General features: G+C 50.1%; 12 protein-coding genes across 12 annotated transcripts; 8 read left to right on the top strand and 4 right to left on the bottom strand.

Annotated features, from left to right (window-relative positions):
- Nucleotides 1-32: 32 nt before the first annotated feature.
- On the top strand, nucleotides 33-2124 carry BJY04DRAFT_38441 (translation initiation factor eIF-2B subunit family protein). The gene is made up of 2 exons (XM_073720258.1): nucleotides 33-504; nucleotides 560-2124. Exons 1-2 carry the CDS (start codon nucleotides 374-376, stop codon nucleotides 2010-2012), a joined length of 1584 nt encoding a protein of 527 aa, XP_073572478.1. The 5' UTR covers nucleotides 33-373; the 3' UTR covers nucleotides 2013-2124.
- Nucleotides 2125-3939, top strand: BJY04DRAFT_38433 (uncharacterized protein). The gene is made up of 2 exons (XM_073720257.1): nucleotides 2125-2446; nucleotides 2517-3939. Exons 1-2 carry the CDS (start codon nucleotides 2237-2239, stop codon nucleotides 3837-3839), a joined length of 1533 nt encoding a protein of 510 aa, XP_073572477.1. The 5' UTR covers nucleotides 2125-2236; the 3' UTR covers nucleotides 3840-3939.
- A 155-nt stretch (nucleotides 3940-4094) lies between these two features.
- On the bottom strand, nucleotides 4095-7297 carry BJY04DRAFT_217155 (uncharacterized protein; the record flags this gene model as incomplete). Its single annotated transcript, XM_073715963.1, has 4 exons — nucleotides 4095-5940; nucleotides 6707-6734; nucleotides 6785-6964; nucleotides 7024-7297. 4 exons carry the CDS (start codon nucleotides 7295-7297, stop codon nucleotides 4095-4097), a joined length of 2328 nt encoding a protein of 775 aa, XP_073572476.1.
- A 315-nt stretch (nucleotides 7298-7612) lies between these two features.
- Nucleotides 7613-9096, top strand: BJY04DRAFT_217154 (lipase family protein; the record flags this gene model as incomplete). Its single annotated transcript, XM_073715962.1, has 5 exons — nucleotides 7613-7811; nucleotides 7871-7973; nucleotides 8029-8347; nucleotides 8404-8638; nucleotides 8696-9096. 5 exons carry the CDS (start codon nucleotides 7613-7615, stop codon nucleotides 9094-9096), a joined length of 1257 nt encoding a protein of 418 aa, XP_073572475.1.
- Nucleotides 9097-9210: 114 nt separating this feature from the next.
- BJY04DRAFT_186679 (uncharacterized protein) lies at nucleotides 9211-10108 on the bottom strand. The gene is made up of 2 exons (XM_073710930.1): nucleotides 9727-10108; nucleotides 9211-9645 (listed from the first exon to the last, which is right to left on the bottom strand). Exons 1-2 carry the CDS (start codon nucleotides 10007-10009, stop codon nucleotides 9248-9250), a joined length of 681 nt encoding a protein of 226 aa, XP_073572474.1. The 5' UTR covers nucleotides 10010-10108; the 3' UTR covers nucleotides 9211-9247.
- Nucleotides 10109-11383: 1275 nt separating this feature from the next.
- On the top strand, nucleotides 11384-13346 carry BJY04DRAFT_217152 (fungal specific transcription factor domain-containing protein; the record flags this gene model as incomplete). Its single annotated transcript, XM_073715961.1, has 5 exons — nucleotides 11384-11723; nucleotides 11776-12086; nucleotides 12139-12558; nucleotides 12616-12848; nucleotides 12896-13346. The coding sequence occupies 5 exons, from the start codon at nucleotides 11384-11386 to the stop codon at nucleotides 13344-13346; spliced, it is 1755 nt and encodes a 584-aa protein (XP_073572473.1).
- A 1470-nt stretch (nucleotides 13347-14816) lies between these two features.
- BJY04DRAFT_206885 (serine/threonine-protein kinase) lies at nucleotides 14817-16206 on the top strand (the record flags this gene model as incomplete). Its single annotated transcript, XM_073713774.1, has 4 exons — nucleotides 14817-14860; nucleotides 14923-15130; nucleotides 15181-15337; nucleotides 15386-16206. 4 exons carry the CDS (start codon nucleotides 14817-14819, stop codon nucleotides 16204-16206), a joined length of 1230 nt encoding a protein of 409 aa, XP_073572472.1.
- Nucleotides 16207-16612: 406 nt separating this feature from the next.
- Nucleotides 16613-18447, top strand: BJY04DRAFT_186672 (ubiquitin-conjugating enzyme E2). Its single transcript, XM_073710929.1, has 4 exons — nucleotides 16613-16944; nucleotides 17006-17017; nucleotides 17166-17316; nucleotides 17390-18447. The coding sequence occupies exons 1-4, from the start codon at nucleotides 16918-16920 to the stop codon at nucleotides 17719-17721; spliced, it is 522 nt and encodes a 173-aa protein (XP_073572471.1). The 5' UTR covers nucleotides 16613-16917; the 3' UTR covers nucleotides 17722-18447.
- Nucleotides 18448-20522, bottom strand: BJY04DRAFT_186669 (NADH-quinone oxidoreductase subunit D). Its single transcript, XM_073710928.1, has 3 exons — nucleotides 19753-20522; nucleotides 18960-19680; nucleotides 18448-18906 (listed from the first exon to the last, which is right to left on the bottom strand). The coding sequence occupies exons 1-3, from the start codon at nucleotides 20419-20421 to the stop codon at nucleotides 18869-18871; spliced, it is 1428 nt and encodes a 475-aa protein (XP_073572470.1). The 5' UTR covers nucleotides 20422-20522; the 3' UTR covers nucleotides 18448-18868.
- Nucleotides 20523-20787: 265 nt separating this feature from the next.
- Nucleotides 20788-22188, top strand: BJY04DRAFT_38324 (DNA-directed RNA polymerase core subunit RPC40). Its single transcript, XM_073720256.1, has 3 exons — nucleotides 20788-20874; nucleotides 20926-21030; nucleotides 21078-22188. Exons 1-3 carry the CDS (start codon nucleotides 20830-20832, stop codon nucleotides 22050-22052), a joined length of 1125 nt encoding a protein of 374 aa, XP_073572469.1. The 5' UTR covers nucleotides 20788-20829; the 3' UTR covers nucleotides 22053-22188.
- A 1-nt stretch (nucleotide 22189) lies between these two features.
- Nucleotides 22190-23941, bottom strand: BJY04DRAFT_38317 (NEDD8-activating protein UBA3). Its single transcript, XM_073720255.1, has 6 exons — nucleotides 23786-23941; nucleotides 23635-23736; nucleotides 23579-23584; nucleotides 23437-23516; nucleotides 23095-23391; nucleotides 22190-23045 (listed from the first exon to the last, which is right to left on the bottom strand). The coding sequence occupies exons 1-6, from the start codon at nucleotides 23803-23805 to the stop codon at nucleotides 22294-22296; spliced, it is 1257 nt and encodes a 418-aa protein (XP_073572468.1). The 5' UTR covers nucleotides 23806-23941; the 3' UTR covers nucleotides 22190-22293.
- Nucleotides 23942-24158: 217 nt separating this feature from the next.
- Nucleotides 24159-27761, top strand: BJY04DRAFT_186664 (telomere length regulation TEL2 family protein). The gene is made up of 6 exons (XM_073710927.1): nucleotides 24159-25153; nucleotides 25204-25548; nucleotides 25606-25692; nucleotides 25741-26287; nucleotides 26335-27048; nucleotides 27121-27761. Exons 1-6 carry the CDS (start codon nucleotides 24286-24288, stop codon nucleotides 27581-27583), a joined length of 3024 nt encoding a protein of 1007 aa, XP_073572467.1. The 5' UTR covers nucleotides 24159-24285; the 3' UTR covers nucleotides 27584-27761.
- The last annotated feature ends 25 nt before the right edge of the window (nucleotides 27762-27786 follow it).

Below are 27786 nucleotides of genomic sequence, written 5' to 3'. Positions count from 1 at the left end.
CTCAACCAAGCGGCGGGCTTCGAGCTCTGGGAATCCGCCCAATGACCACCATAAAGCACAATAAGACATAAAGCAAAGCCATAAGACCGCGACAATTGCTCTAGAGCACGTTTATACTAGAGCCCATGGACAAAGTCGGGTGGTTAGGGGGCCTACAGTAACTGATCATTGCAAAGGAGCTACGTCATGTGCCCCTCCACCCACATGGATGTACGTACCCACTCCCAGCTTGAGCTGCAGCGCATCGAGATGATTCAACAGCATCAATCGATGCCAAGTCAAATGGTCCCACCGCATGATAGCTTAGCTCAAGCTTCACACGATTTCCCAACCTGGACTCTCCGGCGGCGCGGGGTCCCTCACAAAAGCACTCATGGCAGGGCAGCTCAGCAAACTAGAACGGCGATCTGTCGTCTCATCGTTCATCTTTCAGATTCCTAATGATTCGACTGATGAACCACTAGTCGGGCTATTCAAGCGAAGCAATAAAGTCAGTACGTATAAGTAAGCCTAACCCCTTCTTCATACTCCTCAACTCCTGCTAAGTTACACTTGCTAGACAACTCATCGCACCCATTTCCGGCTCGATCAGTCGCGCCGACCCAGATCCTCTCACGGCCGCGTGGCGCGAGCTCTCTGAGGAAACAACGCTCAACCCGTCAAAATTGACGCTCTGGCGGACCGGCAAACCGTTCTCGTTCGCAGATCAGTCGGTCGGTCGGGAGTGGACCATCCACCCCTTTGCGTTTCGACTTCGAGATGGAGTGAAGGAGGATGCTATAAAAACAGACTGGGAACATGAAGGATGGAAATGGTATGATCCTACGGCTGTGCTTCAGGATAAAGGTCTCGAACAGACCGGCGTTCCGCATCTGAGGGAGAGCTTGCGCCGAGTTTGGTTTGAAGGGGAGCTCAATGGTACTGCGGGAAGGGCGTTAGGAGAGGGATTAACAAGGATACTGAATGACCACGAGAGTGGATCGCATGAGCTTACGTCCATAGCGTTGGGGGTATTCCGGGAGTTTATCGTCAACACTCAAGAAGGTATGCAGGATGCAAAGTGGTGGGAGGATGTCAAGATGGCCGCATGGCATCTCGTCAAGAACGGCCGGGAGAGCATGGGTGTGGCCACGCTGAATGTATTGCTTGCTGCTCTAGAGGAGATGGATGAAATCTGGAGACTCGATGAACTTCCCGAAGAAAAGGTCAAGCGGATGCTCACGATCGTTGATCACCATTTGAAAGCACGAACTAGTCGCTCGGGCTTGGTCAAGGAGACGTTTGCATCCTATGTGCGGTCTACTTTCGCTTCCTCTGGTCAGCCGAGGAAGCAGCTTACGATCCTTACGCTGTCTAATAGCTCCACCATTCGTGATAGCATCGTGGAGGCTTTTACGTCCCTTGATATCGCCACACTTGAGATGCGGATTCTCGAGTCCCGACCACGCTTTGAAGGTGTCGACTTTGCTTACTCGCTGAAGTCGAGATTTCAGGCTCATTTCAAGGACAACTCCGAGAAGACACTCCGCATCACAATCTATACCGACTCATCAGCTGCTCTAGCTGCGAAAGGTGTAGATCTCGTCCTTCTCGGCGCAGATCGGATCTCAAGATCCAAGGGTGTCAGCAACAAGACTGGATCTCTTCCAGCCGTCCTCGGTGCGAAGCATCATACCCCTGATGCTAAGGTTGTCGTTCTGGGTGAGCTAGAGAAGGTGAACGGTGAAACCGGCATCATAGATGACGAAAAGACAGAGGACAATGATCCCGAAGAAGTCATCCGTACATGGCGAAACGAGGGTGTCAAAGGGGTTGATGTTACTCTGGCTCAAGAGGAGTTCAACTCCACAATTGAGGTAAAGAATATCTACTTTGAGTGGGTGCCACTGGTTTTTGTAGATGCATTCGTCAGCGGACAGGGTATACTTGACGATGCGCATATCCACCAGAAGGCAAATCAACAGGAGGAATTAGCCAGTCGGTACTTCAATAGCTTCTCTATTCGTTACTAGCCCCAAATCAAGTCGCTATGTGCCGAATGCCTTCGAGTGTGAATTTAGGTGCTATTCCCGCCACGTCCAAAAATGTGCTCAATTCCTTCAACGCGAAACCACCCCCACGACGTGTTCGTTGCCATGAGACTCAACGCGTCTCTTGAATCAATAAGAGTTTTCCTTTATCCTCTTTTCTTCGAATTCTTACACTTCAACCCATCCTACTCCTTCGAAAGTGCTGCATGGCATCATGCGTGGCTGATATGGCTTCCATCGCCGCCAGATCCTCCCTTTTCGAACCAATACCCTCTCTCTCCTCCTCCCCCAAACGCGGGAAACTCGCCCTGGAAGAAATCAAGTCGCTTTACATCCAGCGGCAGTACAAACGATGCGTCGCCCGTTCGTCATCAATCCTTGAGAGTGCCAATGGCAGTGGTGGTACTAGGGAACCGGTACATTCTTCCTCTTTCATAAATTTCTGAGCAAAAGGACAGTGTTGTACTGATTTGTCTGATGTATCAGATCCACGCCGTGCATAGAACGTATCTTTACTTCTACAGCGGTATTTCGTACGAAGCGATGGGTCAGTACGCGCACGTTTACTCGAGGAATAAGATCCCGTTGCTGCATAATGCTTTGGATTGTTTTGTCGCTTGTTTGGCTGGGTTGCCAGATTTTGCCTCTCTTGAAGAGGATCAGGTGTTGGATTTGGTGGAAGGAGACTTGGAATCTCACGTGAAGTTTGGTACTCGAGGTGCTGGGTATGGCGAGGTATTTTTGGGGCTGTGTGGGGATGAGACTGGAGTGAGTGAGGGTGAGGAGGAGCCTGAGTTGGGCTTCTGGCTCCCGAAAGATACTCGGTCCATTTCGGTTTCGCCTTACCCTTCGCCGTCTCCTTCTCCTTCTGCCTCGACTCCCGAATCAAGAACGATTTCGCCAACAGACAGCATTGTCAGCAGCATAACAGACATTATCGACAAGACGCTGTGCTGCCCCGACGACGATCCATTCCTCTCTGATGATGAGGGTCGAATCAGCACCACGTACCTTCTTTCCACGCAAAGTCTACAACTAGACCATAAAGGAGCAGACACCATAGCTCTCAAGGAGAAGACTGCTGAGATCCGCCTAATGCCTTCTCCATTACACGTGCGCAAGTCGTTCAAGCCTCTTCCCCTTATCACCCCGTCACTCAGCTCTTCTGGTGTTGCGACTGTATGCTCACTGCCCCCTGGTGAGAGTCAGGTGCAGACTAAGGTCCCAACTGAAATCCGAGTCCCAACCCCATCTCGTCTTCCCCTACCCATCAAACCTGCCGTTCCCTTCCCTATCATGAAGACTCGAAAGGTCAAGGCAAAGAGCCACATTACAAAGCCAACCAACTCCATCTCATCAAAGGCGAAAGTCAAAAGCATAAAATCCTACAACGCCAGCATCCTCTCCCTCCACGGCCAATTAACATCCACAATCACCTCCTTGAAGTCCTATATTCAGGAAACAACAACTCTCCAGAACGCCCATGCGGCATCGAAATCGAACCCGAGGAATAATTTCCAACGCCCGGTGTCGTTCTGGTCGTTCAGTCCCGTTAAGAGTCCGTCGAAGTCGAGAGCTCGGGCTGCGTCTGGATTTGGTTCTACTGTGTTATGTCGGGATAGAAATGAGGCTCAGTCCTCGCCGTCTTCAGGATATAAGCGTGAGACCATCAAGGAGCGAGTTGTGAGATTGCGGAGAGACGGGTGGGAGACCGTCGGTTTGAGGAACGGCAAGAGGGGATGGAAGGGACAGGAGTATTATCGGGAGTTTTGTGGGCAGGCTCTTGATGAGCTCTATCTTGATGTGTGAATGAATAAGATCTACGGATCTAGCATGGAGGGCTTTGGGAAGTTCATGGAGAACCCAACCTGAGTTGATCATGTTGGGTAGCTGCTTGTTGAGTTGGAAATTTCTCTCCGAGATCTTGGTGGATGACAACGCTTGGGTCACCCCATGAGTGTTGGAGTACGGTCTTGACTACCGTATAATATGTCTTATTTCTCATGACTTATGACTGATGTCCGTTACGACTGATAATGAATTGATGGCTCCTGATTCTGGTACCTACTTCTCCTTCTTTACAGCTGCTAGCTTGGTGTACTCCTCCAATCGCCACCGAAGAAATCCCAGATCTGCATACTTACTCTTGAAGATGATCCTTAGAGCGAGCAGATACGTCGTGGGCCACTCCGAGCCCGCCTTTTCGTACTTCTGTTCCTCCACCTCCAGGGCAGAACTGTCCGAAGAGACAAAATTACTCCCGTATTCTTGATCCCTTAGCATTCTCTCCACTGCCATTGGGGGGGTATAATCCGGATGTCCAGGAGAGGTGACAGGAGGCTCGCCGCGCTCCAAACTGTTCTGGTTATCAACAGCAGTCCAGTCGACGCGGTAACATGTAAGATGCAGCTTATACATCTTGCACCTGTCACAAGTACACCATTTCCAGGGTGACCAGTCCTCTTCCTTCCCCGCGACACGAGCCATAAGCATCGACTTCATCCTTTTTAGTCTCGTCATGAAAATCTCATCTCCGCCCATAAGCTGCCGATGTGTCTGCATGAAGGTAGCCCCAAAGGTAAGGAATCCGACGGCTTTATAGTTGTCCATTTCGCCAGTGCCAAAGTCAATGTCCTGTGCAAAGTACAAAGTACTTCCATGTCGCTTATCCATGTGCCATGCACGAGAGAACGCTGTGCCATCTGGTCTCCAGATCTTCCGCAGAGTCTTGACGTCGGTGACCCCAAAGTTTGGTAATCTCAGCCTGCAACATTCTTGGAAATGCGCTGCGATATCAGCAAGAAAGTCATTCAACAGCTTGAGTCGCCGAAGAACTTGTAGTCGATTTGTCATCCATGCCGATGGAGGCAGGTTGCTAAGGAACTCCCTGTCTTCGTTGATATAATATTTCTTTTGCCGGTGGAGATGTGTTTGCAAGACTGAGAGATTGTCCACCGGACAATCGAGCAAATGATCTGCCAGGGTACATGACCCGCGATCAGAGCTTTCTTGTTTAAATACTGCTGCAAATCTATCAGAACAGCTCATCTCCTCATCTTTCAAAAGATAGTGGTCTGCCGCTGGGGACTCGTCTCCAAACCCGAGGGAGAAGCCATCTGTGGAGTCAGACCCGAATCGCACGCTGTAGACGTGGTCAATCAGGTCGGCATCATTCTGGGCATAGCTAGAGTACATCGTCACGGCTGACCCGAGCATTGCACGCTTACTCGAACCAGGAATTGGATACTGCAGGGGCTTGACGAAGCTTTGGAGATAGCTTAGACTCATATCGTCCGGCTCTTTCTCAATATCCGCAGCCAATGACACCGGTATAAAGGGATACATGGCGTTGAAGACCGGGTCCGTGAAGTTGTCATAACTGAGCAGGCCGTTGCAAAAGTCTTGACAGTTGTTACTCATGCGGCTATAGGTCAGCTTTTGGGTCTTACCCAATTTCTGGGCGAGGAGGAAGAGGTGAAGATTAATCTCCTCAGCAAAGAATATCTCCAGCGATTCGGCAAGCCGCTCTGCGCATTCCTGCAAGAGCGTCCGGTTGGCGCTCTCGTGGGCTATTGGTGACTTTTCGGTTCTCCATATTGTGGCTATCCGGAGGAATTGCTGTACAATTCTGTCTTCGGCGGACCTCCATGAGGGCCTGGAGTAGTTATAGTCCGTAAAAAGGCCGCCAGAAAACTGTTTTCGTGAGCATAAGAACCGGCGTCCTTTCGCCCGTTTGGTGGCCTCATAGATGCGGCGCTCCGGGCAGACAGAGTACACCTGTGCACAGAAAACATCACAACCCTGAATGGTTTTGTAGTTCTCAGGATGTAAATATTCTAGAACTTCGCGTGGCGAGTGATTTCCCAGAGTAGGAAGGGCACGAGTCGATATCAGAGCACCCCCGGGGTGTCTACCAGATCAATTAGCTAGACACTGGTAAATGTAAAATAAGTGCCACTACCCACATGGTCATTCCATTCTCGATGAGCAGAGGCCCAAACATCAGTGCACAATGGGCGTTTCCAGCAGGGAATAGTCGTCGAGAGCTCATCGACCGCCGTGCACCGCCGAGAGAAATGTGGTCAAGAAAGGCGTTTCCAAGCGACAACAGGCTTCGTCCTCTGTTGTAGTCTTCCAGGACATCTAGTTCTTGGCTAAATGCATAGCTTCCTAGGCAATGATCAGAACATAAGGGCCAATATGTGGGCTAATGTGTATATATACCTTTGTCTCCTGCCTTTTTGAACCGATAGGCAATCTTCAGGTGATCCTTCGGATGAGTCGATGCCTCCATGCAGTTACAGCACAGGCGATATGGGTCTGGCAGCGTAGTATCCAAAAATATATGCCTAGAGTTGTCTGTTGCAGTTCCCGATCCCCGTTCGGTTTTCATATGATTTCGACGTATTGGGCTGAGATCTCATCATCAGTTTCACGACACATCAGCTGCTGGAGGTACATACTAATCGGTGCAATCCTTTCTGCACTGATAAAAGTGAAATGATCGAATACAGGCGCGACATTCAGAGCACTGGATAGCTTCGTAGACTCCAGGATAACCTGTCTCAACTTTCATCAAAACGATGGAGATAAGCTTCTATGCGGGATTTAATATAGCTTTAGGGGTTGTACTTAGCGGTGCTGCTCCTAGAGAAGGAAATGTTGGTCTTCGATACTCCTGGACATAATCATAGTCGGTAAAGCCTAGTAAACTGTCAACACATATAAGAGGGCCAGTAGGTCACCAAGCTCACCGCATGCCTGGAGTAAGGAGCGGGCAATCGTTGCATCTTGCGGTGCCTTCTGCCTCTCTGCATTATGTGAGAAGGGAACCATTAGGTAGGAAGAAACAATCGTGTACACCGAACCTTTGACTTCGTTCAACACACTTATCGCCACATTGTTTTTGATCTCCGGGGGAAGCCCCATAGGGTCTTGTTACGGGTTAGAAGAACGCTTCGCAGGAAGCCATGGGAACAAAAAGGGGACATACCCCAGAGGTCGAGCAATTCCCGAAGATAATCACTCTCCAAAGCTCCTTCCGCCAATTCCGGCAGCCCCCCAGGCACAAACTTCTTATAATCATCGAAGGCCAGGATGGCATTGGCCATCTCATCCTCAACAGCAGCCCAGTACACGCGCTGCAGCAACTGAAAAACTGCTTTTATGGGCTCGTCGCCCTTTTCCGAGATGGCACGCCAACCCTTGTCGAACTCTGCGTCGTATGACACTGGCGACTGTAGATTATCGAAGATATTAGAAGCCATGTTCTGACAGATAGATTGGATCGATGCATTCTGGGAAACAAGCTTCTGGGGGAGGAGGGGGCATATAACTATCACAAGGGCTCACAGCCAACGCTTGGACTCAGCCGCACCCTTAGGGCTATTCCAAGCGATATGCTGCTGTCGCACTCCGAGGCTGACTTGACCACCGTGACCACGAGACCTTGAGTTTCTGCTCCTCTTCTTTCTCCCGAATCTATCCTTCCATCTTTTGTTAGCTTATCACACGTCTTGTTCTGCGCCTCTCTGCCAAACTTGGAACTCTTTCCCCCTTGCCGCAGGAAATTGTCGCCCAAGATGAGAAAATCATTCGCTCAGAAACTAGCAAACTCCTTCACACGGAGCAAAACTTCAAGAACTACCGCAGAGGCGTCCACCGAGTCATCAGCCTCGATCGCTGACACCTCGCAATCCACTCATTCTGCCGCTACCTCTCGCAACCTTCGAGATGTCTCAATCCGTCTAGATGATTATCTCGACCAGATTGGTCTCACAGGTTAGTATCCCTATCGTGGCCGTGGCTATCGTGAAGTAATCTAATCAAAACTCACCCAGGCGATGAGATCGATCTCGATGTCATCTCCATGAGCCGTCAGATTGAAAAGGCGAGAAAGTACACTAACGGCTATTTTCCGGCATCGGTGCAGTCATGCTCTTTGTGCGTCTTTCGAAACATAAATAATCGCCGTTCCTTTGCTAACAGATCATGGTAGAAGCGACGAAGACGTTGAGCTGGTCAAGCTGGCAGCATGGAGCGCAAAAGCTGTCTACTCCTCTGACACGTCTCAAATGGAGCGCGTCAGCCGGGTTGAGGAGTTTTCCGACTACCAGCCCACACAGCACAGCGAGAACATTGATGCTTCACTCCGAGATGGCACCGTCAAAGAAACACGAATTCAGCTGTTCTCCTCTACGAAAGGATCAACCACAGGGCTACTGGTTGTGGCTATTCGGGGTTCGACGTCGAAGAGACGAGACTGGACTATCAATTTCGATGATATCGGAGCTGGAACGGATGGTGATGGGTTTATCGTAAGCTCATCTGCCTCAAACATACTACATGCTCTAATTAATAATGAGACCTATAGAATACCGATGACACTAAATATCAAGTCCACGGCGGCTTTCTCGACTGCGCAAAAGGTATGGTCGAGAAGATCTCGGAAGCTATATCCTCGGTTCTATCCAAGGCCGAGCAGAATGTCTCGAACAAGAGCTTTCAGCTCCTTTTTACCGGCCACTCTGCAGGCGGAGCAGTCGCGGCTCTACTATACGCACATATGATGTCGAAGAACTCTTCTTCTCTTGCAGACCTACATCCGAGTATGCCCTCTTCCACCCGCTGACTACTTTGACCGCAATACCTAATCATCACAACAGAATTCAGCTCAATCCAATGCATAACCTTTGGCGCTCCACCGACCTCCAACCCAGCCCTAAGCACAGCCCACCACCCCTCGTCATCGACATTCCTCTCCATAATTAACGAAGGCGACCCAGTCCCGCGAATGGACAAAGAATACATTGAGGCCCTACTCATCATCTACATTTCACCGATGCCCGATGATGGAGTGACCTGGGATCTTCCGGCTATGCTATTACAGCCCGCTGGTACCATACTGTTTCTGAAAGATGGCGTACAGGGGTTTTGTGATGTGAAAGATGATGTTGGGCAGAAGAACACAAAGGATGTGCTGGAGGCGACAATCTTTGGGAATCCGAGGGCTCACAAAATGGATATGTATCTCTGGAAGTTGGGGCTGGTGAAGGGGTTGTTCTAGATGGCTTTGGTGTCTGTGCTATTTATTTTCTACAGATTGGGCCCAGTTTTAGTATAGGCACTGTGCTCTATAATACATCCGAAATATCAGGAAATTAGATTAAAGACGAAATATTCTCATTTATGCATATCATACAAAGAGCGTCAGATCACTACTTAAGAACATAACGAACCCCAAACTCCAAAAGCGCCTTCGCATACTGCTCATGCAACCAGATAGCCGGCCCCGGCATAGGCAGCTTATCTGTCTTTCCGAGCCCCTGGAAGAATATTGACTTGAAACCAAACTCTGCAATACCTTGTTCTTCATCCACGCGGGCAGTGACTTCGAGAAATGCATCTAAAGGCCGCAGTTCCTCATTCGGCACCTTTACACCACCGCGCAAGACGATCATGTCATTTGATCGCTCTATAACCTGGAGATGTCCAGTGACTTCAGACCCCTTCTTGTAGTCTGAGTCGAGGAGTGCGGCTGGAGACCAGAGAGACGTTGGGGAGTCGTTGGTGTCCTTACTGGATAGCGTGTGAAGAATTCGTTGAGGGGCGAACCCTGTCCAGGGAACTTCCGGGTTAGCAATCAAGATCTGAGATTTCAAGTATCAGTGACGAGTAACGGGGAGGTGTTTCTCACCTAGACCTGCCCACATTCCACCGCAATACCGATCCAGAAGCCGCTTAGGGTCTCGGAGATACGCCGGGTCAATTTGCGAGAGCGGTACCCTCTTGACATGCAGGTCATGGATGGTGGGGTTCCCATGAGGGTTAAGAGCTTTGGTATACTCGGACTGAAAGATCGGGTCCGAGTCGAGCAGAGGAACAAACTGGATACTGCGCGTAGCGTAAAAGAATGAGAGCAGGGTGCAAGTTCCACCTGCTGCGATGGTGCCTCCCAACGCTCTCCAAGGGATCGGCATTGCTCAGTTCAGTTGCAGGCCTGCAACAGAAAAAGAAACAATCTTCCACAGAAGTTCGCTATCGGTTTTAACGGTGATTTCCCGTCCCATGACCTTTTCAGCTCTCTTTCAGCTCGTATTGCGCAGGGCTGAATAGGGGCAGGTGGGTACCCTACCCAATCGGTTCGGATTTCCGTCCCGAGTCTCGGATGTCCGAAGTATAGTTATCCACACAATCATATTCTAATTCTATGGTAATCCTAGACTCTTGAGATTTATGCGGAGTAACAGGGATGCTTGTATCTGATTCTGGCATTCTGCAGTAGGGGAGATCGGCTTACCGATTTCAGCCAACATCCAGCGACAATGTGCCGACCGACTATGCTCATCGCAGGGTGTTCCCGTATCATTTTCCTTAAGCCGTCTGCCCGTGTCGCTGTATAAGCAGACATTTCTATCGCGATAGCTCAGAAATGTACTCTACTCTCCCTGGAGTGATCTTGGATTTTCCTTCTTTGCACGTTTTGCACAAAAGATCTTCGTTCGGCTGGTAGAGGAAGTTTCGACTCTACCCTATATATTGGTCAACTGTGCAGCTGCTCATGGCGAGACCCGCAGAAAGTTGGTTGCTATGTCAGGTTTTTTTCTTCAACACAGTCATAGCAGCCGACACTGATTACCTCGTGGGTGAAGTTAGGTTGGTATAATCTCCAAATGAAGTGTGATGCTCTGTTCGTGGTCTACTCTATGATCAGTCAGCCGAACGGTCTCGCTTTCCTGTTCCACCGATGAGCACTTTTCTCTCATCGAGGTCCGACTCAACTAATTCTGCTACATTTACTTTTAGATAAAGTCAACAATGTGATAAATTCCCGCTCGATATGTCCCAGCTTCACGCACTCTCGGGCGATGTCCCTCCTGCCGTAAGTCTTTTGTGACGCGTTCATTACGTGTCGCGTCAAGGCTAATGAGTGCCATCAGTGTGATCAGTGCCATTCGAGAAAGGTTTGCATAACAATGACCCGGATGCGAGCCAAAATTCGAGTCTGTACTAATGGAAATTTCTGTTCAGATAAAGTGCGACAGGCGCTCTCCGTGTGGCAATTGTGCCGATACTCGAGTGGAGTGTCAACGCCTCCGGCGAGGAAGGTCATCTAAAAAACGCACCCTGTCAAGGTAAGCAACCATGAAATGCACTATTCAGTTTAAGTATCTGAGGTACAGCTGGTGATAAGTGTCTGAATTACTTCTAGTCGTTTGACAACGGAGGAATCCCTCGTGGATCTTGTGCGCCCTCCGCCTCCAGGGCTTAGGTATATTCAAGATGCTGCTCATCTACGGTCCAACCAATCCAGCCATAGTCGGTCATTATACAATGTCGCGACTCAAAGCACGATGGACGCAAGGACAGTATCACCGCAGGTTCGAGCTCATGCTCCTGATCGGTCCCGCAGATCATCTCCTACCCTTACAGAGTCCACATCAGGTGCCGACGAGGCAAACTACCATGCAATACAAGCAAAAAACATTATACAGATTGAGCTTGGTGATTCTAGGATTACCAGTAATAAGATGCAATCCATACTGAAATCTGCCCTTGAGCTAGTGAACGGCATTGCTACAAGCGAGCATCGCCATGCTGATCTACTTCATGAAGAGGAAACCTTTGAACAAGAGCTTGCGTTGAGCATCCCTGACGTGCCACCCCGAGAGATGCTGTTTATGCTTTTCCGAGGTACTTCTTTACATTCTTCTAGTCCCCGTTGGTCGCAACTGACGAGGCTCAGATCCGTCAGAGTCTGGACGGGCCCGCTGGCCCGATCACATATCCGATCAATGCTATGAAAGGATGGCAACGGCCCTACTGCAGGGAGATCTCAACCCCCCAAGCCGCCTTTACCACCAGTATTGCATTTGCGTCTACGTGAAGGCCATTGTTTATATTGATAAAACAGTCCGAAATACAAATAGCGCAGCGTTGAAGGAGCAATTTTCACAATCTAGGGCGGCTTATACTGCTGCAGCGATTCGAAGTATACAGCATTTCAGCATTCTAGGCCGGCCTAATCTATCAACGATACAGTGTCTGATATCGAGCGTGAGTTCAATGGATAACACACACAAATTCTTTGCAGCTAAGCTATCCGCAGGCCCTTCTCATGCAACTTCTGGGGAGGCTCAATCAGTGCTGGGTCCTCAACTCATATGCTGCGCGACAGATAACTTCCTTGAATTACCACAAAGTCCACCGAGTAGTAGCAAGTACTGATGAGAAGCAAGATATTTACAATGTCGTATACTGGTGCTTTTTTCTCGATCGAAATCTTAGCTCCCTTATGGGACGGCCGCCATCCTTGCCTGATCTCGAGGTTTCTCCGTCAGAACTTATACAATTAGACCCATCCTCACCATACAACATTCTGATCCACTTCCTTCTTGACCTTGCTGAGATTCAGTCATCTTTCCATTCGTTATCATTTCGTGGCATCCATCAGTCTGATGACGCGATACTTGAGGCATGTCAAGTCCTCGAGACAAGGATGCAAGGCCTTCTTCCAAGGCTACAGACGGTAAATTAACGCTCTGCCCGGAGTCTTCTATGCAAGCTGACATGAGCAATGCTTTAGAATCGAGACTCTCTCCCAAGGGTAGTCCAACACGACTGGATCTCAACTGAATTCTCCTACTACGCGATCTTCGTGGAGATATATCGAACGCGATTGAAGAGCTCATATACTCCACTGGTCCACAGACTCTGTCTTTCATACTCTCTCAAATCACTCAAAGCATTTTACTTCCTCCTAGAGCAGCCTGCGGAGCGGCCGGCATCGGACGACCCGTATCCGTCATTCATAACGTGGTGCGTTGACTGTCAGATTCGGTTTATCCTATCGCTAACCATTCTAGGACGCTCTTCTTTTATCCTTTAAGCCCTTTCTTCGTCGTCTTTTGCAACATTGTCGGGACCTTGAACCACGAGAACTATACGCTCTTGCAAAACATAACCACTCGTCTATCGCAGTTCAGGCGCAATCCACACCTTGAAAGACTTCTTGACCTCCTATTGTCGTTAGAGCAACTCTGCAAACCACTATTTCAGGAGCAAAACGTGGACAATCCGATCGGAGAAGACGGGTCTGCTCCTGTTGAGTGCCCTTCTGCCTTACCTATGGTGACAGATAACGCTGATCTTGGGCCCTCTCTCGTCACTCATGCGGATACAAATATGGACCTGAGCAATGCGACCATATCAAACACTGGAGTTGGCTCCTCTACCGACTGGATGATGTGGCAGCTCTTTAATAGCCAGGTTCCCGCGGGCTGGTTTAACTCGGAATCGGACCCTTTTCCTTTCTGAGATCTAAACCCTACCTTCGAGCACGACCGACATGCATGATATAGACAAGTTATGGTTGATGGGAGCGGGATTTTGGCATGTAACAAAGCGACTAGAGAGGCCTTTCGTTTCCGCCTTGTTCCTGCCGGCGGTGCTTCAGAAAAAGCGAAACCACTCTTTCGAGCAGCTGCTGGTGACATCAACTACTACTCAACTAGTGGTACATCTAACCGCACAGCCATGGGCGATCAGAGACGGTGCATTGTGACACTGATCGGAAGCTGCGATTACATGCAGGAAATACGAATCACATTCCGTCATGACACGAGGGAGGCTGTGGTCGGGACGCGTACCAAGGATCAAAGGAGACACTCGACACGATCTCAAAGCCCATAACCTTCAAGTCGAGCAACGATCCTTGGCGGCATTTAATGAGGAAGGAAGTAGTCTACCTGCCTGCGGCGACGTGCGTAGAATGCGAGGCGCTGCCAAGGAGGTACCTATGCGACAGGGCTGAACGAGCCGAAATTGCAAGTACTCTGCCTTACAACGATCATGATAGAAGAATAGAAGGCAGCCTGTCTAAAATTGGTTATGGAACGCGCTCTCCGTGGGTCAAAACCGCTAGCGGCCCATCGCAAGGCTGCTCTCGACTCTCATCGGTGGCTGTGCTGGGGCTAATTATGGATGCGGGCCAGACTTCCTCTCCTCTCATCTTCAGCTCTCAGGCACCAACAACTTTCTCCAGTTGTCCTGTCGTTTTTCTCCCTTTGCTTTTCCTAGTCGGCTTTCGCAATCTATTCGCAGTCTGCTGCTGGTAGGCAGAATCGGTGAGTACCTCTTTTTTTGTTCTTGAAGCTGAAGATTCTCGAGGAGAATGCTCTCTTTTCATTAATCCTCTTCGCTCTCTGCCCTCGCGCCAGAAACTCCCCCGCTTCCCCTGATCCCACTCCAAGCTACCAGCACAATTTGTCCTAACATCGCAGGTTGGTTTCGAGCGTCATACTGACCGTTTGCTCCTTCTTCTTCAGCAATTCTATTACCAATATCCTTCTTCGAACATCTTTCTCTATCCTCCCACCTCTTCTTCACGTGCGGGGTTGTGCATAAACCTTCAGTCCACCGATTGGACCCCACCATCAGCTTCTTCATTCACGCACTGCAGCCACAGACAAGATGAGTTGTAAGTATAACGATTTCTCTGTCCTTTTTCTGCAATAGTGTCGATTGGCACAATGCTTTCCCCATGGCCGCCAATCGCGCCGACAGCGTTGTCCTACCCCTCCCCCGATAGTCTCGATCCTGGGCCCGAGCCTGCTTCAGCCGCAGTCAGCCCGGTCGGAACAACACTCTCTACGGGCTGAAGCAGCGAGCAATCGCATGATTTCCTCTTCACCGTTTTGTTCTTCTAGCCAGTACATGGCCTCATTTTTCTCACTCGCTCTATTGAATGGGAGTCCGCTAACGATGTCCGGCATTACAGTCGCAAATATGCTCAATAAGCTCTCGGGGCAGCCCGAGAGCTACGAGAAGAAGTACATCTCCCGTCTATCTGTCTCCATCGCCTTCACAACATACTAACGTCCGCTTTCTCCAGAGCGCTCTACCGATTCGGCAAAACCCTCGGTGCGGGAACGTATGGTATTGTCCGCGAGGCAGACTGCTCGGAAGGGAAGGTCGCGGTCAAGATCATTCTGAAGCGAAATGTTCGGGGCAATGAGCGCATGGTTTACGATGAGTTGGAGGTGCTGCAGAAGATGAACCATCCTCACATTGTTCATTTCGTCGATTGGTTCGAATCCAAAGTGAGAACCTTTGTCATAGTGGCTCACTCGGACTGTACTGACGAATCTAGGATAAATTCTACATCGTTACGCAACTAGCCACTGGTGGCGAGTTGTTCGATAGGATCTGCGAGTACGGCAAGTTCACAGAGAAGGATGCTTCACAAACCATCCGCCAAGTGCTTGAGGCCGTCCATTACCTACATCAGCGCAACATTGTCCACCGGGGTATGTTTGTCCAGCATTTTTACAGCAATTAGCTAACGCATTTGACAGACTTGAAACCCGAAAACCTACTCTATCTCACTCCTAAACTAGACTCGCAACTTGTCTTGGCGGACTTCGGTATTGCAAAGATGCTAGATAACCCGGCGGAAGTGCTCACGAGCATGGCGGGATCTTTCGGATACGCTGCCCCCGAAGTCATGCTCAAACAAGGACACGGCAAGGCCGTGGATATCTGGTCTCTAGGTGTCATCACCTACACCCTTCTGTGTGGCTATTCTCCCTTCCGCTCCGAGAATTTGACCGACCTTATCGAGGAGTGCCGCTCTGGCCGCGTCATATTCCACGAGCGCTACTGGCGCGACGTTTCCAAGGACGCCAAGGATTTCATCCTCAGCTTGCTTCAGGTGAATCCGTCGCAGCGACCCTCATCCGAGGAAGCTTTGAAACACCCCTGGCTCAAGGGAGAATCTGCCAGCGATCGCGATCTGCTTCCCGAAATTCGTGCCTACATTGCGCGTTCCCGCCTCAAGCGAGGTATCGAAATCATCAAGCTCGCCAACCGTATCGAGGCGCTCAAGATGCAGGAGGATGACGATGATATTCCTAGCCCTCTTGATGTGCAGCCTTCTACAGGTGCTTCTGGGAAGCCCGCCCTATCGCCTTTCCCTGCTCTGTCAACAGAATCCGGAAACGTACCCGCCGCTCCACCCGCCGATGAGGAGAATGGCGGTACCAAGAAGCGCAGCCTGAGCAAGATCGCGCGTGGTGCGATCTTCCGGGAAGTAGTCCTTGCCAAGGTCCGCGAGATGAAGGAGAACGAGGAGCGAGAGAAGGTGGAGCGTCAGGCTCGCGAGAGAACCCAGTCATAATTATATTTCTCTTTCTCTTTGCGTTGACATTTGTTGGGTAGTGTTTGATTCCTTGTCCATTTCTTCTCAAGACCTAAATCATCAGAAGGATATTCTGAGATTTCTGTTCAAGTGATTCCCCTAACTATATTTCGAATGGCGAAATTTGCTGGTTTAGTTTGTTGTCCTCCACCATGGTCGATTTCTTGTTTGGGTATCTCTTTTGGTGCAGTCACACCATGCATGATATTGGCACCTGCCTTCTGACAGCTCTCACTTCTCTCAAGACTTCTAGTCGTAAGCTCGTGTAAACTCATAGCCCAGCTGTATAGCATCACGTGCTACGCAGTCTGACCTCAATCCAATCAGGTGAGAGATACAGGTGACCTGATCGGCCAAGGTATCCCCCTCCCCCGGGCGTCCATTTCTCCTTCTCAGCCTCTGCAGCTACGTAGCATTCTTTTTCCTTTCACTTTTGCTTCGTTCTAATTCCATTGCATACTTCCTTCTTTTGCGGCTTTGTTTGCTCTGCCCGTTGCAGCAACCCTTGCATCTCCGCCGCCGATCGCTCCCCACTTCTTCTAAACGTCATACATTTTTTGCAGCCTCACCACTTCCCCGCTATACCTGGGTAGCTACTACAAACCGCCGAGCACTTCACCACCTTGCAGTTCAGAGATAGCAGAGCAGCAAAGTGTTGGTTAGACGCCTTCGGAAGGCGTATCTGGGGCGATGTTTGCAAGCAAGCGACTGAGCAAGGTAAGCAAGCAACTGTCTGCAATTCGCCCTCTTGCTCGTCTGCTAATTCCCGTCTTTCTAGGAGCTCATGAAGGTATGCGCTGGCTGTCCTCCCCTCTTCCCTCCCCGTTGCACGATGCCAATTACCGTCTGCACATTTCAACTACTCTATATTCTCTCCTCATCCCACGCATCATATAAATATGTTCCAACCAACACCTACGGCGACTAACGGTCCCTAGATGAAAGAACACCTTCCCCCCGGAATTTCCATCGTCAAATCGGAAAACCTCGAAGAATGGCAAATGGACATCAAAGTCCTAGATGATAACCCGCTATATCAAAATGAAACCTACAGACTAAAGTTCACATTTGGGTCGAAATACCCTATAGGTACCTCCGCCTGCACCGCCTTCCTACCCAACCTCAAACACAACAGCATACTAATCAATTCAACGAATGATAGAACCCCCAGAAGTACAATTTATCGAATGCAAATCTGCCTCCGCGCCGTCACAACCACAACCACAGCCACCCTCCACACAACCCCAAGAAGACATGCGACGCCCCATTCCCATCCACCCACACATCTACAGCAACGGCATCATCTGTCTCGACCTCCTTAGCTCAGCCGGGTGGTCGCCCGTCCAAACAGTCGAGAGCGTCTGCATGAGCATACAAAGCATGTTAACCGCCAATTCGCGCAACGAGAGACCACCTGGTGATAGCGACTTTGTCTCGTACAATCGGAGACGGCCGAGGGATATTAATTTCTTGTACGATGATGATAATGTGTGACCCGTTGGTCTTTGGTCTCCTTTTGGGTTGTCCGTAGGGGTGGGACGGCGAGGGAGGTATGATCGTAGGCCTGGGTCTGGTATTAGGCGCACACGCATATCTTCTTATCTTCTACTTGTCTACTGCTAAAGATCATGGAGTTGGCTAGGTTGTGTCACGGCGAGCGAGACTGGCTTTTTCTATCTATATCATTAATTAATACCTTCTGGTCAAGGCGAACTCAGAAGTCAAGCAGAAGCCTTATTCCAGTGCAGCCTAGGTTCCAGTGAGGTTGGGAAAAAGAAACATAGCGCTCTCTCAGAGCCTTGCTGCGTGGCGGCTAGAGAGGTAGCTCCCGGTCTTGTCATCTTTTAAACGCAATCGGTGCCGGTCAGTCTTATGAAGCCACGTTGCCGACCCAACGGCTCCAAAGACCGAGTAGAAGTCGATAGAGTGTTGACTTTCGGCTCCTCAGCCCATTGAAATGTGGTCCCGGGTTAAGACGTGCAAGCCCAAACACATTGCTCTTCCAACAATTCAATCCACCCTCTCCAACCCCAAACACCGACACATGCTTTCATCCAGGCCCACTCCCTCCTAACCTTCTTTAACTGTTCGTACTGCTCCTCGCCCCAGAATTCTCTCGAGCGTGACAGAATCCACCTCCCCTAAATGAGAACTCATGAGGGTATCACCTGCGAGAGTGTCTACCACGTGAGTAGTGGTCAGGTACTGAAGGGTCTATATACTTATACTTCAAACTTATCGAATTCGACAGTCTGGAACGGACCTCAATATGCTTCTCTTTGCAGTGGAAACACCTATACAAAGTAGTAGCAGAAATACCGAAGTAAAGAGCCAATCATATCGAATTTAGTGCCACTCACTATACACAGGGTAAGAAAAGATGAAGTTAGGTGTAGATCGCGTCGAAACATAGGAAAAGTAAAACAGGTAAACGCCATTAAAGTGAACCGGTACAGCTGAATCTCCCGAACATCTTCTATATCATAGATCCTTCCATCTGTCGCCTCGACGGTGTAAGGCAACGTCCACCGAATCTAAGGTGGAAAGATCTCATGTATTCTAACCTTTTTGTTTCATTGTTTATAGGGTTTTCTTTTGCGTATTTGTACAGAAGATGGGATAGATTCCATCCATGTATGGTTTACCGGTCAACTTCACCGAACACAAGATCCATTGTACCTGGGCATGTTTATTAGATATTTCTTACAAGAAAACGTCCGTGATGAACTTACCAATGATAGCGACAGCATCTGCAAGAAGATGGCCGCGTGAAATCTGGTCGAAACCACCCAAGTGGGCAAATCCAGGAGCACGGATCTTGCAGCGGTATGGCCGCTCGCTGCCGTCACTGACAAGGAACACACCCATCTCACCCTTAGGAGCCTCAATGGCGGAGTAGGTCTCACCCGGAGGAACGGAGTAACCCTTGGTGAAGAGAAGGAAGTGGTGAATAAGAGCCTCCATGTTCTCCTTCATGGCGGCACGGGGAGGGGGCATGATCTTGTAGTCCTCGACACGGACAGGGCCGGCTGGCATCTGGTTCAAGCACTGATGAATGATGCGGAGGGACTGGCGGAACTCCTCCATACGGCAGAGGTAACGGTCGTAGCAGTCACCGTTCACACCAACGGGCACGTCGAATTCAACCTGGTCGTAGGCATCGTAAGGCTGGGACTTGCGAATATCCCATGGGACACCAGAGCCACGAAGCATGACACCAGTGAAACTCATGTTGAGCGCATCGGCGGCGCTGACAACACCAACACCCTGAGTTCTAGCCTTCCAGATACGATTGTCGGTAAGCAGCTCCTCGGTCTCGTCAATGCGGTCACCGAATTGTGTAGCCCACTGGTAGATATCGTCGAGAAGACCAATAGGGAGATCTTGAGAAACACCACCGGGGCGGACATAGGCGGCGTGAAGACGGGCGCCGGATACTCGCTCGTAGAATTCCTAATCGTACACACTCATTAGCACTGTGGTCGTGTCTTCACGTGTCATAGTTCAATCGAAACATGTGCATACCATAAGCTTCTCACGCTCCTCGAAACCCCACAAGAAGGGCGTCAAAGCACCAACATCCATAGCGTGTGAAAGGACAGACATAAGATGGTTCAGGACGCGAGTGATCTCTCCGAACAAGGTTCGGATGTACTTGGCGCGTTCGGGAATATCAATGTTCAGCAGTTTCTCGACAGCCAGCGAGAAGCACTGCTCGTTCGTCATCATAGAAACGTAGTCCAAACGGTCAAAGTAGGGCAGTGCCTGCATGTATGTCTTGTATTCAATCAACTTCTCGGTACCACGGTGCAGCAAGCCGACGTGGGGATCGGCGCGAACGATTTCTTCTCCATTGATTTCCAGAATCAAACGAAGCACACCGTGAGCGGCGGGATGCTGAGGACCGAAATTGACAGTGTAATGGCGGATCTTGCGGCCGACTCCTTCGTCCTCGGACTCCAGACCAGAGGGGATTTCGGGTACTTCAGAGTCCTTGTTGGCGAAGTGTGCGAAGCTCGGGTCCGTCGGGATCAATCGAGTAGCCTGATAGCTGGTAGGCTCGGCCGCTCGGCGAGGCACTGACGTCGCTAACGAACGAGATCTGGGGGCAATGGTGTTTCGTGCAAGGCCGGAGGGGCGAAGGCAGAGCCGTTTGGGGGCATTGCCCGCCAGGCGAGCAAAGGAAGCAGCCATTCGGAAGGTATAGATGGAAGGTCTGAGGGGGGGGGAGAGGCTGACGGTCCTCAGTCCGGACGCAATTGGTGGGGAGCTTCGTCGGAAGGGTTCGCTGTCGGGGTGACGCTCGGGAGGTTGCGATGAGATGCAATTTGGCCGGTCACGTGGAGTAGCAGCTGGTCATCAGCCCGCCTCTGGTTGGTCTTGAGGGCTGCTTATTCCACACCCACACCACGCCCACCGCCCACATCACCTCTGCTTTCCACCGGCAATTCCTTCAGCAGGCAAGACCAACTGCGTGCAGTATATGTGGCTGCTCTCTCCGCCCGCCGCCCGCAAAAAATATTGCCGGTTCTCTGAGAACTTTTTGATTTCTTCGATCCGCTGTCATAGTTGATAACGCCATTCTTTTTCTCTTTGTTCGTTATGGCGCCTCTTGTCCCGTCTCATGAAGAGCTTGAGCGTCGACGGGTACATCTCTTCCCCTCAAAAATCATAAACCCCCAAGCTAACATCGATCAGATTGTCGACATAAATGCAGAAACCGTCACCAACATCCCCTCCACAGATTTCCCAGGTCACTGGCCCGGCGAGTCGCACGAATGGTCTCTTGAGAAGTTCCGAGATGTATGCTTGTAACTTTCGGAGATATATTCAATTTCTAACGAAACCAGGGTTTTCACGTCGAGTTCCATCAGAACAAGCAATTCGAGTCCTCCTTCTCCCTGATCGGCGTTGATGCCTCTATCGCCAACGCTTTCCGCCGCATTGTTATGGCCGAAGTGCCCACCCTCGCTATTGAATATGTCTTCGTTCACAACAACACCTCGGTTATTCAAGACGAAGTTCTCGCGCAGCGACTAGGTTTAATACCGCTGAAGGGCTCGGTCGACGGTCTCAATTGGATGCGCTGGTACAAAAAAGCCTTAGATGGCGAAGACAGCGGCGGCGAACAGGGTCCTGCGGACTTCAACACTGTTGTTCTTCGCCTCGATGTCGAGTGTACCACGAACCCGAATGCGTCCCGCGACGAGCAGGATCCACGCAAGCTCTACAAGAACGCCCACGTCTATGCGAAGGATATCGTTTTCCACCCCGTTGGTCGCCAGGAGCATTACTTTGTCGATGAGGGCGCCATTCAACCGGTCAACCCCGACATTCTAGTTGCTAAGCTCCGTCCCGGCCAGAAGCTCGAGATGGAAATGCACTGTATCAAGGGCATTGGAGCAGATCACGCCAAGTTTTCTCCTGTCGCGACGGCCACATATCGGTTAATGCCCGATATCAAGATTCTCCGCCCGATCATTGGAGACGATGCAAAGAAATTCGCCAAGTGCTTCCCCAAGGGTGTCATTGCCCTCGAGCCTATCACCGCCGAGGACGAGCGCAACGATAGCGAGTACCGTGGTCACCGCGGTGAGGACAAAGCCGTTGTTCGGGATGCGTTCAACGACACAGTCAGCAGAGAGTGCTTGCGACACGAGGAGTTTCAGGGCAAGGTCAAGCTCGGTCGGCTGCGGGATCACTTCATTTTCAATATTGAAAGCACAGGACAGTTCGACAGTGACGTCCTCTTCCTAGAGAGCGTCAAGGTCCTTAAGCTTAAATGCGCCCGGTGGAAGAGGGGTCTAACTGACCTCATACGGTGAGCATGAGTTCGCCTCTTCTTCATGTTGTACAGTTTTTCTCAAAGCATTACTCGGCGTTGGTTCTTGTTTATTCACCTTGTATCTTTGCGATAAAAGTGGGCCAATACCTTCTTACGTCTCTGGAGTCCGGATCAGGATTTAGCAGATAGAAACAGCTTGTTTAAAATTCTGTCAAAATCTAGTCATAATCATCATTATGTGGTCGTAAGCCGTTCCACCCCATCACGAATTCAATTCAAACTCAGGCAAAAACCAACTGGAAGCGGAAGTCGATTGTGTATGCCGGGTCACTAACAGCAACCTCCTGCCCGCTCGCGACCAGATCTCGCAGCTTCAGCTTCAAGTGAGGTCTTGTCTGCTCTTCCAGCTGCGGCGGGAAGCGCTGGTAAAGGGTCTTCTCCTCGGTTCTCAAACTTGGCTTCTTCAGCTGCGCTTCGGGTCGCTCTCCCAGAGTCTCGATAAACTCCTCCAACGTAGCGTCCGGGTTTACAGTGATCTTTCGCGCGAGAGAACCGCAGACAGGACAGTCAGGCTTTTTCTCGGCCTCAAATGTATATGTGTATACGCCCTCCTCGCCAGCATACATCATATAGTTTTCGAGAAAGGGGTTGCAGGATGTTGCAATCTTGAGTGCTTCCGAGGTGGTGGCAGCTGCGATAACGGCATTTGTTGAAGCGATGGCTGGAATAATGTTCTTGACGACTCCTTGCGTCATTTGGAAGGTGACTCCCGAAATGTTGAACTCCGTTGCGCGTTTCAGGGCACTTTGGTAAACCCAGCCAATGTGCTCCATGTCATCGCTATCAAACGCGTCGTCCTTGCGCTTGTCCTGCCAGTCAATTTGGTGCGCCCATTCAATACAGTGCTGAGGTTGGCGGGGGATGGTAGCGATAGTGCAGAGCGGCACGGCGGGACGAGGAGCGTGCATGTCAAGCTGGCATTCGATACATGAAGTGAGACTGGGTAGGATCACACGTGCCTGGCCTTTGAATCCTGCAAGCTGTTAGAGTGCATGTGATGTCTCTAAGAATTTACGACTCACCTTCTGTTCCGCCATCGATTAGAGGCTTCAAACTTTCCGGGTTATCCATGTCGACCATGCCCACCAATGTCGAGTTGATCCATCGTCTGGCCTCAATGCTGTCAAGTCCACAGACAACGATCTTGAACTGCATGTAGTAATCTTCATCCTTATCCTGGATCTTGCCGACATATGGCGTGATCTTGACTCCCTTGACTCGCTTCTCAACGAAAGCAGCAGCAACCTCTGCCTTGGGCTTACCAATGTCAGACTGACGAAATAAAAACTGCCGGTTCAAGTTGGAAATATCAATCGTGTCTGCTGGGGTTAGATTCGCTCAATCCACAGGGGGCGATAGCTTACCCATGTCAATAACATGGATATCCTTAAAGCCTGACAGAGCAAGATTTTTGAGGACCTCGCATCCTAAACCTCCAGCTCCGCTATAACAAATCAACCTCTCTGCTGCCTCATATCAGGTCCACAAACAGCTGAGTTCACTTACATCACCCTAAGAAAGAATTAGTAATAGCCCCAGGCAGATTTGATCTGAATACGCACAAGACCTTGGATGTCTCCAGGGATTCTATTGTCTCTTGTCCCGGGACCCAGTCTGGGTCGGAGAAAGGACCTGATTTTGACAGTGCCTGGTAGAGATATCTCCTAGAAAGCGTGAGTAGATGCTCCGACTATGGGTGGGTGCGAGCCTCACCATCTATCTTGGGCACTCATTGTTGGTAATATGCGGTTTTGGTTAGACCGCGCACTGACTATAAATTATTGCTTTTCTCAACAATTGTCAAAGTGACCGGATAAAGATCCGCTGTTTTGACGAAGATCAGAAGCTTGTAGGCAAACGCGAGGATGTTGAACTTCCATCGTCGCTGTTGACTGACCGACCACTTACATGCCCGCTTTGCACGTGACCTTTAGCCTCCAACGCCAGTACGTACTCATGTGGCGCTTTGGAGTGCAAATCAAATTTTATAACCAGCTAAACTCGAGACCTGGTATAAATTGAGTCCAAGGCGCCTGCTCCTGTTTCTCTCCGCTTGTCTCTTCCTCGCAAAGAGTAGTTACAGGATATACTGTGGTCGCACAAGCCAGCATAGCTATAATGCTGACTAATTATGTAGCTGCATACAGTCTTTTCGAGCTGGCGAATCACACCAGCTCTTTCTCTCAACCCAGATCCGACGATGTCCATGCTGAATGATGGATGGGCTTATAACAGAGATCAGAACGACAAGTCGTGATAAGGATGTCGGTCTAACGATTCGAGAAGAGAGACCCCGCCATGTTGGTCCAGAAATACTCGACCAGACGCCTACCATAAACCCCAGTTCCGACTCCTCCTCGCCAGCTCACATTCTATCGTTACTGAAGTCAAACCCTAGTCGGAATGAGCTCTCTCACGCCCTCTATGCGTTAGACCCGTTTAGAAAGGGTGAAAATGAAGCCAGTCTTGATATTCGAGTCCCAGGCCCAATCGCAGCACAGGTCCTAAATGCTCTAGTCAGCATCACTATCCCTGATCACTGGCAATCACTCGCTGCGAGAGCGACAGGCTCAGCAACTGGCAACTCAAAGCTCCGAGCTGCTCTTCTACGGTGTCTTAGCAGCATTCCTGGAATTAGTTGCCTTGTTACACAGCTCCGTACACTCATTGCGCAGGCGCGAGCATCATCGCAACAAGCAGATGCGTCAGGCAGCGCTCTTCGACTCCAGAATATCCTCGAAGTTCTATCTGCCCTGTTAGAGCCGAAAGACTTGATCTGGAGGCTATACACCGACATTGACACAGTCTACAGCAATGCTACTCAGAAACAAGTAGCGTGGAAAGAGCTCACCTCTCAACTTGCAGCTGGAAGGGTGGTTTCTGTATCAGCAGAAGCTATCTCACTAGCTGGAGGGTCTGATATTCCCGCTGAAACGGCTTGGGTGGGAACAGGACTACAATATGCATCATGGTTAGGGGCCAATATCTGCCATATGGCCTCAAAGCTCAGTGTCAGAGACAAGAAGCAGTGGAAACCACTTGCGGCTCTCACTGGAAGAGCACTAAGCTTGGGCTACACTGGTATGTATGACTCGCTTTATTGTGTATGCCTATGCTGAAGTATTATCTAGATCGTATAGTGAGGGAAATCTACTCTAAACTCCTCATAGAGCAGACATTGTCGGAGCAATATACTGCACTTTTCGACCAGCTTCGGTGGACAGAGCAACTTGCAGTACTAGAAGCAATCCTTCGAGATATTGAAAAGAACCATTTGAAATCAGACGCTTTCGGCGAGAATGAGCTAGAGTTGACTCAACCTATTAGTGGCGTCGCCGCTTTATGTTCAATCCTCATCTCGAAGCGTGCCAATCTGGAAGGCCAGCTCATGGATTGGCTTTCGAGCGGTCAAGGGGGCTCAATCCAAACAGTGGGGCTCAGAAGGGCTATAATCGTTAACTTAGGACACCAGACAGGTATTTTTAATCTTCAGAGTCGTACTGCCGACAAATGTCTCTAATCCCACATTACAGGCTCCATAGCGACTCTGCTCACGAAAAGCCTCGATCAATCAGCAGATAAACTATTCATACAGCATGCCCCCATGAGAAGTCAAGAAGGTATGTACCTTTTACCCTCGGCGCTACTCCTTCGCTGACATCGACAAGCAAATACCCAGGTCATTCTTCTTGCTGCCGGGTATCTTCAGCGGCTTGATCCAGGTCAAATGAAAGGCATCGGACGAACCAGCATCTTTCTTAACGCTGTTTCAAATCGTCTAGCTGCTGCTTCAACAAGGGCCCGTTTTCTCGGAATGTTAATAGGAACCGCCATTTCTCAGCTCATCGAAGAACCAGGCAAGGGAATGAAATTCAATTTGGAGGAGATGGAAGGCAGTGAAGCTGCATCATATTTGAATCTTGTCACAATCCATGACGAGATCGGATCATTGGAGTCTGTAAAAGTGCCGGAGGAACCACGGCGGGCAATAACCTTTCCTGCTTCTACGGCAGCTTCTCGCTCAGCTGAGAAGTCGGGCCCAAAAACGTCCAGAATCGTGGCAATCGAGGAGATAAATGATTCCGACGAAAATGACGAGGAGGGGGTTGACGATGAAGATGACGATCTAATCCCATATGAAAAGCCCGATGATGATCCGTCTGATGAAGACGAAGACCCGACATTGATACAGCGCAATAAGCCCATTGCGCCTGTGTAAGTTGCATGATCCGTTGTGGCTACTTTGCACTAACAAGACACAGCTATATTCGCGACCTCATCGCCTCTTTAAGAGACACCGAGAACCTTGACCGTCATGAGCTCGCCATAACAACATCCCCTGGGCTAATTCGACGCAAGACCGGCTTCGGAACAGAACTTGCAGAGCATACAGAAGAATTAGCTCTTATCCTAGTCGGCCTACAAGAGCAGAGCAAGCTTCCGAAGTTCCACGAGCACCGTCTGCGAAGCATGATTGCCTTGATCGTATCCCAACCTCTGAAAATGGGCCGGTGGTTTACGGCTGTTTTCTTCGACGGAGACCTATCTCAGACTCAACGATCCGCAGTTCTCACTGCGCTCGGCCTCAGTGCTCGGGAATTGGCCGGACTTGGAACGGACGATGCAAAGTCTATGGGTCTTCCATCGCTACCAGACTCCTCGTTCCCATCCAAGAAACTGCCACCAAACCTTGAAGCGCTGTATACTACTGATGAATCTCCTATCGCTACCATAACAAGAGGAATTGCCCAAGCATCCCTCCAGCCCCTTGCAGCAGATGCAGCCGACAATCTCACCGGTCCAAACGCACTCAAAGTGCGCACATTCTCCTCGCGCATGGAAGTTGAGAAGCGACGGCAGCAGCGCGAAGCCCATCGCCAGAAGTCCACCGTCAAAGACCTCTACAAGGTTCTTGCAGAGGGATTCTTCTACCCCCTCTCCGGTCGGTTCGAGATCATGATGATGCAATATACATCGTAAGCATTTCCTTGCCATTCCTTCCTGTTATTATGGAAAGCGAAACACCCATCTAACACTAAAAGCCACAGCTCAACCGCTCCCTCCCACAATCCGTTCTTCGTTCCCCACCTCCTAACTCTCTTCATCCAAACTCTCACCCTCCTCCTCTCGACCTCAGGCCCTCACACCCCTTTCCTCCCAACTTTAACCTCTCAAACACTTACATTCCTTCTCTCCCTCCACGCCCGCCCTCTCTCGCAAGACCCAACAATTACCTCCGCTCTGCTCTCTCTCTTCCTCGCGCTCACAGATCTAAACATCGAGTCTGGGTCATCTGGGGAAGAGCGGCTGGTGACGGAATTTGCAACGCAGGTCATGGAATTGCGGGAGTGGGTGAGTGAAGTCTTCGAGAGAACGCCAGCGATTAGGGAAAGGAGTGATCCGAGAGAACAGGTGAGGACTGTGGCGGCGGGGATTATGGTCCGGCTGGGGGAGGTTATGGAGAGGTATCAGGGGCGGTTGATGGGGGTGAATTCGGGGTTCAGGTATTAGACACCCGGTTGTTCTTCGGGGACGACATTAAGTAATATGAAATTGTAGCTTCTGGACTTTGCATGAATGCCTTTTTAATTAAAATATGGAATCGATCGCGCATAGTCTGCTCTGTATGCCTATTCTGGTCACCATATAATGTAGCCCTTGTCTTTCAAAGTGGGGTTCTTGCAAGGACTTGTTCTTTGAAGACGGATCAGACA

This window comes from Aspergillus karnatakaensis, assembly GCF_047715665.1.
Source record: "Aspergillus karnatakaensis strain CBS 102800 unplaced genomic scaffold BJY04scaffold_18, whole genome shotgun sequence".
NCBI lineage: Eukaryota > Fungi > Ascomycota > Eurotiomycetes > Eurotiales > Aspergillaceae > Aspergillus > Aspergillus karnatakaensis.
Note: the sequence above shows the minus strand (reverse complement) of the source record. Positions and strands in the feature narration are given on the sequence as shown.

Coding starts and splice junctions, on each gene's coding strand:
- BJY04DRAFT_186672 (XM_073710929.1), top strand. CDS start 16,918: ATGTTTGCAAGCAAGCGACTGAGCAAG. Junction 17,317..17,389: donor TGGGTCGAAATACCCTATAG/GTACCTCCGCCT, acceptor AACGAATGATAG/AACCCCCAGAAGTACAATTT.
- BJY04DRAFT_38433 (XM_073720257.1), top strand. CDS start 2,237: ATGGCATCATGCGTGGCTGATATGGCTTCCATCGCCGCCAGATCCTCC. Junction 2,447..2,516: donor GTGGTGGTACTAGGGAACCG/GTACATTCTTCC, acceptor CTGATGTATCAG/ATCCACGCCGTGCATAGAAC.
- BJY04DRAFT_186669 (XM_073710928.1), bottom strand. CDS start 20,421: ATGGCTGCTTCCTTTGCTCGCCTGGCGGGCAATGCCCCCAAACGGCTC. Junction 19,681..19,752: donor AGGAGCGTGAGAAGCTTATG/GTATGCACATGT, acceptor GTGTACGATTAG/GAATTCTACGAGCGAGTATC. Junction 18,907..18,959: donor AGATGCTGTCGCTATCATTG/GTAAGTTCATCA, acceptor AAACATGCCCAG/GTACAATGGATCTTGTGTTC.
- BJY04DRAFT_38324 (XM_073720256.1), top strand. CDS start 20,830: ATGGCGCCTCTTGTCCCGTCTCATGAAGAGCTTGAGCGTCGACGG. Junction 20,875..20,925: donor AAGAGCTTGAGCGTCGACGG/GTACATCTCTTC, acceptor AACATCGATCAG/ATTGTCGACATAAATGCAGA. Junction 21,031..21,077: donor CTCTTGAGAAGTTCCGAGAT/GTATGCTTGTAA, acceptor TAACGAAACCAG/GGTTTTCACGTCGAGTTCCA.
- BJY04DRAFT_38441 (XM_073720258.1), top strand. CDS start 374: ATGGCAGGGCAGCTCAGCAAACTAGAACGGCGATCTGTCGTCTCATCG. Junction 505..559: donor AATAAAGTCAGTACGTATAA/GTAAGCCTAACC, acceptor TACACTTGCTAG/ACAACTCATCGCACCCATTT.
- BJY04DRAFT_186679 (XM_073710930.1), bottom strand. CDS start 10,009: ATGCCGATCCCTTGGAGAGCGTTGGGAGGCACCATCGCAGCAGGTGGA. Junction 9,646..9,726: donor TGGAATGTGGGCAGGTCTAG/GTGAGAAACACC, acceptor TTCCCTGGACAG/GGTTCGCCCCTCAACGAATT.
- BJY04DRAFT_186664 (XM_073710927.1), top strand. CDS start 24,286: ATGATGGATGGGCTTATAACAGAGATCAGAACGACAAGTCGTGATAAG. Junction 25,154..25,203: donor ACTAAGCTTGGGCTACACTG/GTATGTATGACT, acceptor AGTATTATCTAG/ATCGTATAGTGAGGGAAATC. Junction 26,288..26,334: donor AATAAGCCCATTGCGCCTGT/GTAAGTTGCATG, acceptor AACAAGACACAG/CTATATTCGCGACCTCATCG.
- BJY04DRAFT_38317 (XM_073720255.1), bottom strand. CDS start 23,805: ATGAGTGCCCAAGATAGATG. Junction 23,737..23,785: donor ATGAGTGCCCAAGATAGATG/GTGAGGCTCGCA, acceptor CACGCTTTCTAG/GAGATATCTCTACCAGGCAC. Junction 23,392..23,436: donor TATCCATGTTATTGACATGG/GTAAGCTATCGC, acceptor TAACCCCAGCAG/ACACGATTGATATTTCCAAC.